We start from the raw sequence: 15,239 nt of genomic DNA, 5'->3' as shown, positions 1-15,239 counted from the left end.
GACCGTTTGCTCAGAACTTTGTTTTCCAGCCTTTTACTCTGAGGTAGTGTCTGTCATTGTGTAGGGTTCCATAGCTGCCTGCAGCTATTACGAAGTGGGTTTCTGGAACAGAAGCTGAGGAATAGATAGGGAAGAGGGGCGAAAAGAAGTACGGCTAAGACAATATTCACTGATCAAAGCCAGAAACTTTAATGGCGCCAGACCTTTTAACAGTTTGGGCAAACCCTTCCCCCCAGACTCCAGGCTGAGTTCCGGTGGAAGTTGTCTAGCTTCTCTTGGAGGTCCTCGTCTTGACTGCTCCGGCAGCTGGGTGGGTCACCTGCTTAATTCAGGAATTCCTAGACCTGGAGGAACAATGAACTTAACCTTTACTTCGAGCGCTCCACCTTGGGTGGAGAAGGATCCTGGATAACTGGGAGAAGTTAACCTTGACCAAAGTCAAACTCTGACCAAGTGCAAGACTGCCCCAATATGGCTCTGTACATGTCCTCTTTTTTTTTTTTATTAATTTGAACACGAGGAGGTAGAAAACAAGTGGATAAATATCCTTCATAAGAAGGCAGGCCTTAACCAGGAGGGGAAGCATTGACCATAATTCCTCTTAAATATTGTATAACGTCTTTTTCAGAGGAGGGGTAATAGGCTCCCTTATTATTTTAAGGACAGCCTCTCGACGTTAACCCCTATGCAATTAGGTGTACTTCCTGGGGACTCAGAAGCAGAAATTCACCTCCCCATGCAGTGCTTTGCCTCGCACGTCTCACTGTTACCCATGTTTGTTCATAAACAAACACACATAGATCTGAGTTCTATGTGGCTCCCTCTTTGGAGATCCACTTGTGTAAGTTTTGAAGCCAGGGGGGTCTGCAAGTGTCTTTAACAGACATGCAATCTCTCCATCCAGGTGAGCCTGGGTGTAGACAGCCAGTCTGCTTAACAAACAAGGTCAAGAGTTAAAGGTGGAATAGGATTAACTTGTCCCTGAAGTATCCAATTCAGTTGCAAATTAACAACTTTAAGGACCCAAAGCTTGGCCTCTGAGGTGGGAGAGGTAGCCTTGTGTATCAAGAAATAAGCTGTTACTTCTCAGGAAAAGTGGAGACTATATGTTAAATTAACACAGCTGGCTGAAGATTGTTAGCCATCTTCAAAATTGGAATCTTCAATATTGGAATTATTTCTAGACCAGTCTATGGTTGAGTCAGCTGAACACAGTAAGGAGAAGAGTCATTTTAACTCTTCTTTAGATTAATTTTTCCTAAGCTAGCTTAACAGTCTCCAAGTTCTGTCCCACAAAGTCTAAAAGCTTGAAGCTAGGCAATTTATCTAACCTGGGACATTTGACAATTGAGGTAAGTCAAGAACATATACCCAATATAGCTCTTATGTTACCATGGTCTGGGCATTCAGCAAGCACACAGTCAGCATATCTTCTGCAGCATTCTGTGGAAAAAACATAGGGGACATGCCTTCCCCAATATTAAATCAGGATCATGGCATATGTCAATAAGTGAATTCCTTCATTTCACCTAGACATCAATATGCCTAATTACAAGATGTCATATATATTTAGCAAGGAGTTTCTAGGCATCCAAATTTTAAAATTTTCTTAAAAACATGTAAGCATAATATAAATGATATGCACAGGGACACGATTTCCTTCTTCCAAGAAGATATTGTTTTATTAATTTAAGTTGGAACACAAAGTATAACCCATAACATAGGCAATAACTATGTAATTATAGAAAATAAACATAGCATTTTTAGTTGCTTTTTCTGTTAGAGCAGTTGCAACTAGACAGCCTAAAAATGAATCATTAGTCACATGCACATATTTTTTAATCTTCTAAATTAGAAATATGAATATCATTTATCTGTAATAACTAAGTCCTCTAGGATTAACACCATTACGTGGTAGAGGTAGAAATTGAGGACATCAAGAACAAATCTTTACAATTTGATGTGCACAAAATATAAAATTATTTCAAATACCTAAAGGACAGTCATTTAGAGAACATATCTTTTGTTCTTAGAAATTTGAATCACATTTGTATAAACTGTAGAAATTAAGAATTAGCAGTATTAAAAATGGACCAATTTTAAGCAATTATAAACCATGAGCTATATATATCTACTATTATTAAAAGCTTGACTTTTAACATCTTAAAAATAGCTGCTATAGCACCCAATTCAGGTATCTGTGTTGAAGCAGGGAGAAACTTAAAGGAATAAACATGTGATCTGATAGTACAAATTATCTTTTGGATAACAATTATTAATTTTGCCTAAAAATGTTTGCCATGTAATAGATCAACCATTAGTAATAAATTTGATTGTTGCTTGAAGCAAGGAACAAATGTTTCCTACCTTGAAAACAGAGGTTTAAGACCTTCTGTGGCAAGCTTAAAATGAGGTAAATAAGATAAAGCCAATTAATATATCCTAACAACCTTTGAAAGCCAATTACCTAAAAATTCTAAAAGTCAATAGTTAGGAGCAAGGGCCTGTAACAAACATTTTATGAACATTATACACTGAAAATTTTAAGATCTTAACTTCTAGTATTGAAACAGAGACAAAACACATTTTTTTTTATCTGCCCTAGGATCCACCTTTAGTCCTTGGCAAGGACTAGATCTGAGCCTTTTATCTAAGACCAGACCCAAACCTGCTAGGACGTTTTGTGGATTAAACAAAAGAAACCTGTAATTCCATGGTCAAAGGAACCTACTTGATATCAAATACATTTCCACAGAGATATCCTTTTTAATCTTGGAGGGTTAAATTTTGCTCTTACCATTGTAGCCTATAAACTTGTGGAAAAGTGGCAATGGACCTCTAAAACCCATAGCTGTATCACTCTCAAAATTATCATAATTACAAAATGTTAACAATTATGAGCCTGCAAACTGAAAACTGCAGCCAATGACACACTGATTTTTATTGTAACTCAATGTTTTCTTGTAATATTAGAGCACAATTGCAATTTTGGAAGCAAATCCCAATTTTAAACAATCTATTTTCTTTAAAATCAATGGCAAACACATATTTACAGCACAAGGTTTGTCTGCCAGTTCTTATGTTCAAGTGTATGACAGTGTAACTTATTAAAGAGACAATATTTTAAATCTTAATCTTCATTAAGTCCAATCTCCAGGCCAAGATTCACATGAAACACCATGCCAATTTAGGAGCGTCTTAAAGGCCTGTATTTCCTGGATTGTGTCATGCCACGTGTTGTTTAAAAATGGCGACTACCCTAAACTACCAGCTTTAACCTAACTTTTGTTAATAACATTATACCTTTTAAATCATGTCCAGTGACTTAAGCCAATACTCTATAGTCAAGACATGCAAAATATACCTTTAAATCCAATTATAAACAAGAACAAAGCATGAGTGGCGTTAGGCCACGTGTAGTTAGTTAAGATGGCTCTAACACTGAATCACCAGTTTTAAACTAACCTTTTCTTAATAACACTATACCTTTTACATAATACCCAATTAATTTATAACTCTTTAGTCAAGAAATGTAAAGCCTTATACCATTAAAACCAATTAGAAACAAGTATAAAGCGACTACATGAATTTCACAAGCCAAACCAAGGTCTTCCCAAATCTTGAGGCTTCTGGGCTTTTAAAAGCGACTTTTTCCCCAGCCATGCTTGCCTCTTGGGTGAGTGAGCTGTGCTGCTGTGGCGCAGCTTTAAATCAATCCCCACACAAACTGTGGCTGGCTCAAGAGGTTGCCAGCAGATGAAATCCTTACCAATTTTTCTTTTTAACATGAAACAGTCATTCACACAAAGACACAGAGAGGACATAAACATACACATAGACAGTCGATGCACCGGGACAAACACGGAAAGATACACAGAAAGTTAAGCAATTGTATCCATTTTCCTCTTTAAACAGCTCTTAGAGGCTGTGGACATATGCCTATTTTTTAAAACCCCCTTCTTTTCGCCGAAATCAGCTCTTACGAGCTTTGGGCAAATGCCTACCAAATTCCTTCCCCATATTTCCCTATCTTTTCAACCCAAGCGGCCACTGTGCCGGGTCAACACAGTTCGCTTGAAAAACCGTATCCCTTCTGCACTCACAACGATAGACACAACTTTCACTAGCGCTAGTTTTGACCTCTATGTTGCTTACCGTGCATTTGGAGAAGGTGCCGTGAGGTGCTGAGAAGAAGGTATATTCTTTTGTTTTAGGATAAAATTCTGTAGATATCTGTGAAATCCATTAGGTTTATAACTTCTGTTAGTTTCACTGTTTCGCTGCTTAGTTTGTGTTTCCCTAATCCATTGATGAGAATGGGGTGTCGAAGTCTCCCTCTATTATTTTGTGGGGTGCAACGTGTTCTTTGAGATTTAGTGAAGTTTCTTTTATGAATGTGGGTGCCCTTGTATTTGGAGCATATATATTCAGAATTGAGAGTTCATCTTGGTAGATTTTGCCTTTGATGAATATGAAGTGTCCTTCCTCATCTTTTTTGATTACTTTAGATTGAAAGTCGATTTTATTTGACATTAGAATGGCTACTTCAGCTGGTTTCTTGGGACCGTATGCTCAGAACATTGTTTTCCAGCCTTTTACTCTGAGGTAGTGTCTGTCATTGTGCCTGAGGTGAGTTTCCTGTGTGCAGCAAAATGTTGGATCCTGCTTATATGTCCAGTCTGTTAGACTATGTCTTTTCATTGGAGAATTGAGCACATTGATATTAAGAGATATTAAGGAGAAGTGACTGTTGCTTTTATTTTTGTTATTAGAGGTGGAGTTATGTTTGTGTGTCTCTCTTTTTGGTTTGTTAAAAGAAGATTAATTTCTTGCTTTTTCTCGTGTGTAGTTTCCCTCATTTTGTTGGTGTTTTCCATTCATTATCTTTTGAAGGGCTGGATTTGTGGAAAGATATTGTGTACATTTGTTTTGTTATGGAATACCTTGGTTTTTCCATCTATGGTAATTGAGAGTTTTGCTGGGTATAGTAGCCTGGGTTGGCATTTGTGTACCCTTAGGGTATGTATGAAATCTGTCCAGTGTCTGGCGAGAAGTCTGGTGTAATTCTGATAGGTCTGTCTTTATATGTTACTTAACCTTTTCCCCCTTACTGCTTTTAATATTCTTTCTTTGTTTAGTGCATTTGGTGTTTTAATTATTACATGATGGGAGGAATTTTTTTCTCTGCTCCAAACTATTTGGAGTTCTGTAGGCTTCTTGTATGTTCATGGGCATCTCTTTCTTTAGGTTATACAAGTTTTCTTCTATAATTTTGTTGAAGACATTTACTGGCCCTTTAAGTTGGAAATCTTCACTCTCTTCTATACCTATAATCATTAGGTTTGGTCTTCTCATTTTGTCCTGGATTTCCTGGATGTTTTGGGGTTAGGAGATTTTTGCATTTTTCATTTTCTTTGACCGTTGCTTCAATGCTTTCTATGGTATCTCCTGCATCTGAGATTCTCTCTTCTATCTCTTGTATTCTGTGGTTGATGCTTGAATTCATGACTCCTGACTTCTTTCCTAGGTTTTCTATGTCCAGAGTTGTTTCCCTTTGTGATTTCTTTATTGTTTCTACCTCCATCTTTAGATCCTGGGTGGTTTTGCTCAATTCCTTCACTTGTTTTGTTGTGTTTTCCTGTGATTCTTTAAGGGGGGCTTCTCCCTGTTTACTTGTGTTCTCCTATAGTTCTTTAAGGGAGTTATTTATGTCCTTCTTGAAGCCCTCTATCAGCATCATGAGCTGTGATTTTAAATCCAGATTTTGCTTTTCCAGTGTGTTGGGGTATCCAGGACTTGCTGTTATGGGAGAATTGGGTTCAGATGGTGCCATGTTGCCTTGATTTCTGTTGGTAATGTTCCTACATTTGCCTTTCGCCATCTTATTATCTCCAGTGTTAGTTGGTCCTGCTGTCTCTGGCTGGTGCTTTTCCCTCCTCTAGGCCTGCAAGCCTGTCTCAGCACCCCTGGGTGACTGGTTCTCCCCTGGCACAGAGTGCTGTGGTGCTGCCCAGCTCCCCGGTGTAGGTGGAGCCTGGAAGGACCCTGGGCCAGCTGCTCTGCTGCTCCTGTGTTCCCTGCACTCCTGGCTGTACCCGCCTGCTCAGTCCCTAGAGAGAAGATGGTGACCTCACCTCCAAAGCCAGGAATCAAATCACTCCTTGCAGAGCGGTTCTCCTCTGGCAGGATTGGTGCACAGACAACTGTGGTGCTGCCCAGCTCCTGGGTGCTGGTGGAACCTGGATGGACACTGGGCCAGCTGCTCTGCTGATCCTGTGTTCCCTGGGCTCCTGGTTGTACCCCCCTGGGAGCCTCTTCTAGTCCGAGTAGTGTTCATAAAGACTGACAGCGAAATGGAGAGGAGGGACCAATCAAGAAGCAAACAGTACAACCCAGGCCATTAAGTCTCAGTAATGATAAATAAAAAATTATGGCAGGCGCTTGTGACTTGTCTTACCAGGACTTTAGTAAAATGTGCTTTCTAACTCAGCGAGGCTGGGGTGAAAGGCTTAAGAGACACCTTCCCCAACAAGCTCACAACTGATGGCAGAGGCTCATTCTTCTGACACTGCAGCCCCATGGCCCTCAAGTGTGACCTGCTGCCAGTGAGACCAAGACCCCAACTTGTCCTTTAACCTTAAGTAGTTCCAGTTTATACCTAGCGCTTGAAGTCATGTAGACTCTGCCAAGCGAAGCTTGTCTGTTGGGGTGTGGAAGTGTCTCTGGCCACTTATCTTCAGTATCTGAATAGTGACACTGTGAGGTAAAAATGTCACACACACACACACACACACACAGAGACAGACAGACAGACAGAGATAGACAGAGACACAGAGACAGAGACACAGAGACAGAGATAGACAGAGACACAGAGACAGAGACAGAGAGACAGAGGCATCCCTGAAAATAATAGATATCCCACTGGTTAAAATATCCCTCAAATCTCTTCTGGATATAATGGATCCATCGAAATGTTAAATCTCATCCATTTCATTTTCTCCTTCAAAGTGTGGTTATCAGACAATGTAAACAAACAGATGTGGATCCCTCTCTTTTTCCTGCTTGAGACAGTTTTGCTAGACAGCTCAGTCTAGCCTGAGTCTCGCAGTCCTCCTGCCTCAGCCTCCAGGGTGCCGACAGTATGTTCCCACACTTAGCTTTACCCCCCCCCCTTTTTTTAATTCGATATATTTTTTAATTACATTTCAAATGATTTCCCCTTTTCTAGCCCCCCACTCCCCGAAGTCCCATAAGCCCCCTTCTCTCACCCTGTCCTCCCACCTACCCCTTCCCACTTCCCCGTTCTGGTTTTGCCGAATACTGCTTCACTGAGTCTTTCCAGAACAAGGAGGAGTGGCCCCCCTTTTTTTGAATCTGAGAGCAATTTGTACCCCTCTGTTACAAAAGTAAGAATCACTGATGCCTTAGGACCTTATCAGGAGCCTTTCACATTTTTTTAAGTTTACTGTTCTAGGCAGGGAATCTACCACTGAGCTATAGCCCCAGCCCTGGGGCCATTTATTTAACCTTTTGTATTTATTTATCTATTTACTGGGGAGGCACGGTGCAGGTATGGAAATCAGAGGGGAACTTTCAGGACTTAGTGCCCTTCTTATGCCAGGTAGGTTCCAGGGATCGAACTCAGGTCATCAGGTGTGGCAGCAAGGGCCCTTCTGCCACTCTGCCAGCTCCTTGGAGTGTTTTCTATTTTAGTGGCTCCCTTTGCTTGTTTGTTTTTAACAGATAGAAGTCATTAAGCAGGCACAGTAGTGGATGCCTTTATTTGGAGTACTCAGAAGGAAAAGACAGGCAGATCTCTGTGAGTTAGAGGTTCTCAAGGTCAGCCTGGTCAACAGAGTTCTGGGACTGCACTGGGTGGGTTGTGTCACCTGAGATGTGGCAACTCCAACACAAGGTTCGTTTTTGCACAGACAGTTAACCAGGGAATCCTAATCACATATGGTGGACACAGTGGCCACACCTCAGACCACATCCATGACATGAACACTGGAGACTTATCTGGGCAGTCTAGTCCTTTTTAGTAAATCACAATTGACCCTAATGGAAGGGGGAGGGACTCTGTGAGAGGGAAGGACTCTGTGATCAGGATGTAAAATGAATGAATGAATGAATGAATAAGTAAATAAATAAATGGAAAAAATCTTTCAAATTTCAGAAAAGAAAGGTGATAAGCTCAGTTTTTAATGCTGATTAATCCTTTTGTTTCATTCATCCTTCTGTTTAAGAGCTGAGGGAAATTACTGTTTCAGACATAAGGAATTCAGGAAACTTGAACCCCAAATGTCTTGTTCTTAGCACTTACAGTCTAATGAACTCTCCCTACTTGCTGAGCCATCATGCTGACCTTCAGAAGAAAGAAAGAAGATCCGCCATCGTGGGTAGAGTCGCCGCCACGATGCAGATTTTTGTGAAGACCCTTACGGGGAAGACCATCACGCTCGAGGTTGAACCCTCGGACACTATAGAAAATGTAAAGGCCAAGATCCAGGATAAGGAAGGAATTCCTCCTGGTCAGCAGAGGTTGATCTTTGCTGGTAAGCAGCTGGAAGATGGCCGTACCTTGTCTGACTACAACATTCAAAAGGAGTCTACCCTTCATCTTGTGTTGAGACTTCGTGGTGATGCTAAGAAAAGGAAGAAGAAGTCTTACACTACTCCCAAGAAGAATAAGCATAAGAGGAAGAAGGTTAAGTTGGCTGTGCTAAAATACTATAAGGTGGATGAAAATGGCAAAATTAGCCGACTCCGTCGTGAGTGTCCTTCTGATGAATGTGGCACTGGAGTCTTCATGGGCATTACTGTGGCAAGTGTTGTCTGACTTACTGCTTCAACAAACCAGAAGAGAAGTAGTTGTGTATGAGATAATAAAAACCAGGAACTCAAAAAGAAGAAGAAGAAGAAGAAGAAGAAGAAGAAGAAGAAGAAGAAGAAGAAGAAGAAGAAGAAGAAGAAGAAGAAGAAGAAAGAAAGAAAGAAAGAAAGAAAGAAAGAAAGAAAGAAAGAAAGAAAGAAAGAAAGAAAGAAAGAAAGAAAAGGAGGTGTTGTTTTCTCTATCGCTGAAATCCACATAGCAAGCCACTCACTGGATTATCTCCCCGGTGTTTTGTGCTAAGCAGGCACTCACACACTGTAACCACACAAGTGGGTCACAGAGTGGAAGATATAAAGCACTCAGTGATGGCTGTTGAAGACAGGGCCTCAGCAAGTAGCCTTGACTGACCCAGAGCTCATTGTGAAGACCAGGCTGGCTTGGATTCACCTCACAAAGATCCCCCTGCCTCTACCACCAGCGCTGGGTTCAAAGGGCTGCACACTGTGCCTTGCCTGGTAAAGATGAATAGTTTCTTATAAGTAGCATCACGGTTAATATTTGCCCTTGCGTGTGCCTGTAGGAATTTCTTCAGCTGCGTATCACTCCCTAGTAGGTCATCCAAAGGTGTTGACAGGTGGCTACGGTTGGAAGCTGCCCGGCTCCTCGTTCACCTCTGACATATCCTGGTTCCTTTAACTACTTAGAAGTCAAATATGGATGTTAGTGTGGAGAAGTGTGGAGAATGATGGCTTATGGGTAATAATGGGTTCCCAAGTCGGATCCTAGCAGCTCAGCTCTTCTGTAGCTCTCTCTCTCTGTCTCTCTGTCTCTCTGTCTCTGTCTCTCATTTGCTTCTGGAAACAAGGCCTCTGGTGTGGCTGTCTCTGATGGTGTCATCAAGGTGTTCAATGACATGAAAATTCGCAAGTCTTCAATACCAAGAGAAGTGAAGAACCACAAGAAGGCAGTGAGGACAAGAAGAACATCACCCTGAGGAGGACAAGGAGATCCTGGTAGGAGATATGGACGCCACTTTTGTCAAGATTCTGCCAGACAAGGACTCCTGCTATTTCCTCTACGATGCAACCTATGAGACCAAGGAGAGCAAGAGGGAGGAGCTGGTGTTCATCTTCTGGGCCCCCGAGAGTGCACCACAGCCCTTAGGAGCAAGCTGATGGATGCCAGCTCCACAGATGCCATCGAGAAGAATCTAACAGGAATCAAGCAGGAAGTACAAGCTAACCGCTACGAGGAGGTCAAGGACTGCTGCGCCCTGGCAGAGAAACTAGGTGGTAACAGCCAGCCGTCATGTCCCTGGAGGCCAAGCCTGTGTGAGCCACCTTCAGCCCCCCTGCCTAGCAGCTCCAGGCCTGCTCTTGGGTGTTACAGGCTGCCTCTTTCCAACCAGAGCAGCGGATATGGGGGAAAGGATCCCAGCAGGGGAAGGACAACCCCTTCACCCCCAGTGCCTGGCATCCACCCCACCCCCTGGACCCTTTCTCCCTCCGTCCCTGACGGTCCTGGGCTTCCCAAACTGCTTTTGATCTTCTGATTCCTCTTGGGTTGAAGGAGACCGAGTTCTGTTCCGGGCACCCAGTCTGGGGGAACCTGTATTATTATTGTAACAACAACCTACTCCTCATTCCTCCCCGTCCAATGCTACCAACTTCTCACCACGGTAGTGAGACTGTGCTTGTCTGTTTAGTTCTGTGTGGAAATGAAATGTGGAAATGACCATCCCTGCACCAGCTGGTTGCCCTCCTCTTGCCTGGATCTTGGCCACTCAATGGATGTAAGACCAGGAAGGGACCTTCAATTTAAAAAGAAAGCAAACAGTAAAAGGCCAATTAACTGTGGATATAAAGATAATGGGTTCCCATGAAAACCTCTTCTCTTGCTTTACTGGTGGCTCTGAATGCCTCTGGAACCCATCCTCTCTTACTCCAGGATACTGTCTTCTGCTGGCGACCCACCACAGTAGCCCAGAGGAACAGATGGAAAGAGGAAGGGAAGTTCTTGGTCCAGCCCCTGTTTCTAAGTGCAAGGTCTAGAAAGAGCACAGGCTTGTGCATGTTGACTCTCCCGTCCTGAAGACACCCATCTGTCTCTTTCCCCAAATCTGTACCTGATGATTAGAAATGATCAAAGAAAATAAAAAAAACCATTATATGGAGGCCTCAGCTTCACGGTTCTGACCTAGTTTGATGCTATAGCTATGATAAAGCACTCTGGCCAAAAGCAACTTAGAGGAGGGCAGGCTGGACTTTAGGTTTTGGGTGACAGCATGTTATTGAAAAAAAAGTGCCGTATATGTACAAACCTATATATAATGGTGAATGTATACAATGTCATACACAGTGCCGTGTTTGTAAACCCCACATTTAGTGCTGTACACGGCACATCTGTTATCCGAAAACTTCATTTTACTTGCTACATGCATAAACTATATATTTCTGTTTCCTTTGCAGATAATCAACTAATTAACTGCAGAAACCACGTTTTGGAGTTTAAGGAAATTATGCTACGTTTAAAAAGCAAAAGTGAAAATAACCGCCAAAAAGTCTTGCGTCAAATGAAACATAAAGTTGCCCACACAACAAAATCATCAGGAAAAGTCCGTGCGTGCTGCTTTTGTCTTTGTGAATGGTCATCCGTTTTACATAAACTTGGAGCTTTAGACTTAGTGTGTCTGACTATAGGCTACTTTCCCCCAGTAAACAATCCAACCAACACTGCCTGTTTCATTTCAAGACGTGCAGAACTCAGGCCAGACCCATGGATGACACACTTTCCCTGTCTCTGCCATGATGCTGATTTCCCCATCCCTTCTCCAGTTCTACCCCCATGCATGGTCATCCCTTGCATCCCTCCTGTCCATCCTGTCCCCTCCCCACCGTCTTCTCCATCACTGTCTCCTTGGCACTGGCACCTTTAGTATGGGTCCCCACTTGGCTTACCGTTTGCAAAACTGTAGAAGGGATTGCTTAGGGATGGTGTGAACTGAGTTGCTGGTTGCTGGAATTTTAAGAAGTTACACATTTTAATGAAGGGAAAGCCAATCAAAGTAACAGGGTGTCAGCCACAGCTCTTTTTACCCATGCTCCTCCGTCTGGGTCTGGCAGTTCTGCTGGCTTCTGATACAGCTCACAGTGCTAGGCATCAGCTCATCAATAACCATTGAGCTACACCGTAAAGAATTACAACAATAATTTGCATATATTTCCTGTGGATGGATTTATACTTTTCTTTAAAGTTGTATCAGGCTGGAGAGATGGCTCAGTAGTTCAGAGTGCCTCTTATCCTCCCAGAGAACCAGAGTTCTGTTCCCAGCACCCACCTGAGGAGGCCTTCCTCTGCCATACTTTTGGCTGGGACCATGTGTGCCCCTTGGTTGATGGTTCAGTCCCTGGGAGTCTTGGGGCATCTGGGTGGCCGAAATCATTGGGACCCCATGCCCAGTCCAATAGTTGGTTGCTAGCATCTGCCTCTGTACAAATAACAGCTTTTAAAATGAAAAGATTGCGCCTCTGCCGGAGAGACAGCATTGCTAGGAACTCAGCACTTCTCCTTTTGTCTCTTCCAGTTGAGAAGAAGGTGAACATACGCGATCAGGATGAAGCACTTCCTAACCAGTTTGAAGTCTTGAAGTTCTTCCTTCCTCATCTAAGGACAGCAGGGGAGCTTTACCCAGAGATAGCCACCAGCAAAGGGAGAGCAGGCGGTGAGCAGAGTTAGCCTGTAAAACTGAATTCAAGTATTTTGATCCTCAGGGGGATCCAGATCTTAAATTTTCAGTTAGCATACCTAATGATGGACTTCATTGTAAGATGTATGTGTGTCATTGTGTGTTTATGTGTCATTGTGTGTTATTGTGTATGTTTGTTATTGTGTGTGTGTATGTATGTCATCGTGTGTGTATCATTGTGCATGCATGTGTATGTGTATGTTTGTCATTGTGTATTTGCATCTTCGTGTGTGTCATTGTATATGTGTATCATGTATGTGACATCGTGTGTCATTGTATTTATGTCATTGTGTACTTATGTGTGTGTCATCATGTGTGTGTCATTGTGTGTGTCATTGTATATGTGTGTCATCATGTATATATATATCATTGTGTGTATATGTTATCATGTATGTGTGTCATCGTGTGTGTGTCATTTGTGTGTGTGCATGTGTGTGTCATCCTGTATGTGTGTGTATGTATGTGTTATCCTGTGTGTGCCACTTATGCATACATGTATTCATCATTTCCCTCTGGTCATATGTGTTCTCTCACTACCTTCCCCTGTTCATGCCCACCCCACCCCACATCTCACTGGCTCCCACCTTTCACTTCCTCCAAGAAATCCCTCTAGATTTCATGGTCTAGCTTTTAAGTTTGAAGTTGTAAGATGCTGCTATGCAGACTTCCAGGCATCAGGTGTAAATTTTGGAGAAAATGTCTTTTGGAGAAAATAATCCATTTAGTGGCTTGAATTCAAGTCCAATTTCACTACAAATGCTTAGAAAATTAATTGCCATATGTCCAGTACACGTGGAGCATCTGCTAAGTGTGTGGCAAATCTTTTTCCACATTTTTCCTTGTGACCAACATTAGCAATTTTTTGTAGTAGGCAGGAAGGTTAGGGTTATTTATTTATTTGTTTATAATTTTGGTCTTTTCTTTTTTTAGACAGGGTCTCACTATGTAACCCAGGCTGACCTTGAACTCACAATGTTTTTGCTTCTGCCCCTGAGCCCTGGGGTTAGAGCCATGTATCTTCTATTCCATGTAGAAAAGGGGGCGTTTGAGCTAAGCCTCGAAGCGTGAGTTGAGGCTTCTCATAATAGTACAAAACACAGCGCTGCAATTAGAAGCAGAGGCACTGGGCCAGCTCTCAGAAGTCTGGCCTTCCCCAAATCCTGTTTGTCCAGTGAGTGGGCAGCCCGGGGTCGGCCTCTGAGGCTTCCTGACCCTACACAGGGCTTTGCTGGAATAGGTCCATGTTCACGTGTATCTGTCCTTGCGCTACAGTGGCAGAGCAGGGTAGCTGTGACAGAAACAGCATGGCACGAGAGCCAAAAGTCTGAACTGTCTGACAGAAGAGGTTTGCCAGTCCCGGGATGAGACAGCTCCTTGGGACTAAGCTTGAATCACATGCATCTGACAGGTCGCCCAAGCCTGCGGTGTGAGGTGGTGGCGCCATGGGACTCCGTTTGGCATCTACTAAATTCCTACTGTGTCCCCAACCCAAACTCTTGTTTCTGTTGCTCTGCTTAGTTCCCAGAGCCCAGGGTGGTGAAGCCAATTACTGTCCACCCTGTCTTACCCTGCCCACGAACGCGCTGAGACAGAACAAAGGGCTCACATTGTAAATAGCTCTAACTATCAGAACAGTGTAATGTGTGTGTGTGTGTGTGTGTGTGTGTGTGTGTGTGTGTGTGTGTGTATGAAAACAATAGTTTACAGGAGAAGTTGAAAGACAACAGGAAAAATTACATAGAAACTACAAGATATTAGGCTGAAGGATAAAGATAGCCTAAACTAAGTATAAACCAATATAAATGGTGGAGAAACCAGAGCTCAGAAGGCTGGTGTGGCACTTAGACACCAGAGTGACCAAGGCTGCCCACAGAGGCTTAGCTTCTGTCTAGATCACGTGGAGCCTGAAGTGACTTTCTACATTTTCCACAAAGACCATATTTCATGGTATCTTTTCAGGTGAGCCAGCCCTTGTGGGGCAATGTGTGCCGAGTTAGATAGGTAAAAGCTGTATTAACACATGGAAAAGGTTTCATGTTACTGTCTCTACAACAAAACACAAGAACATTTTGGAGTTTAGTGCACTTATTCACAACCCACTGAAAATGACAGGAGATGAAAGCCAGGCATGAAGTAACACTGTGCAGTGTTTTTGTAGCATAGCTCTTCTCGACAAGGACGAGACCGACTCAGGCGCAGGGGTGAGTGTGAGCTGATGGTAAACACGGCTTGTTCCACATCTGTGCCCCGTCTGCAGTTTCTTTTGCACTGGGAATCACCACCATTAACAGAGGGAACCACACCTACCTGAAGCAAACGCTGACTTCTGTTCTCTCCAGAATGACTCCCGAAGAAGAGGAGGACTCTGTGGTGATCCTCTCTGTCGCTGATGTACGTATGGGAAACAGTGCTCCCTCATCCCTCCGTAACCTCCAAAATCCCCTCAACAGCAGCCGCGATTCCATTAGGAAAACTGTTTCTTCACTTAAAAGAAACAATCCAAATATACCCTTAAGAGAGTCTAGGTTAAAATATTTAATACTTGTTTGGTTCTGAGAGCTATATATGTAAACATGAATCTTATGGGAAAGCCGTTAAGATTGTTAAAACTGAATTGCATTTAACATAGGATGGCTACATTTGGTATGATACAAAAATCGT

General features: G+C 42.7%; 2 protein-coding genes and 1 pseudogene across 2 annotated transcripts in view; all 3 read left to right on the top strand.

Moving 5' to 3' along the window:
* Mgat4d (MGAT4 family member D) overlaps positions 1 to 15,239 on the top strand; it is a 41,328-nt gene that overhangs the window by 9,037 nt on the left and 17,052 nt on the right. The window contains exons 2-4 of the mRNA XM_052166433.1: positions 11,302 to 11,451; positions 12,417 to 12,554; positions 14,836 to 14,969. Coding sequence (XP_052022393.1) covers positions 11,302 to 11,451; positions 12,417 to 12,554; positions 14,836 to 14,969 — 422 coding nt within the window. The remainder of the gene's footprint in view (positions 1 to 11,301; positions 11,452 to 12,416; positions 12,555 to 14,835; positions 14,970 to 15,239) is intronic.
* Positions 8,396 to 8,854, top strand: LOC127671979 (ubiquitin-like). Its single transcript, XM_052167118.1, has one exon. It carries the CDS (start codon positions 8,417 to 8,419, stop codon positions 8,837 to 8,839), a length of 423 nt encoding a protein of 140 aa, XP_052023078.1. The 5' UTR covers positions 8,396 to 8,416; the 3' UTR covers positions 8,840 to 8,854.
* Positions 9,681 to 10,385, top strand: LOC127672078 (cofilin-1-like; annotated as a pseudogene).

Source organism: Apodemus sylvaticus, chromosome 21, assembly GCF_947179515.1.
Source record: "Apodemus sylvaticus chromosome 21, mApoSyl1.1, whole genome shotgun sequence".
In the NCBI taxonomy this organism is placed as follows: domain Eukaryota; kingdom Metazoa; phylum Chordata; class Mammalia; order Rodentia; family Muridae; genus Apodemus; species Apodemus sylvaticus.
This window is presented reverse-complemented; position numbering and strand designations above follow the sequence as displayed.

Coding starts and splice junctions, on each gene's coding strand:
- LOC127671979 (XM_052167118.1), top strand. CDS start 8,417: ATGCAGATTTTTGTGAAGACCCTTACGGGGAAGACCATCACGCTCGAG.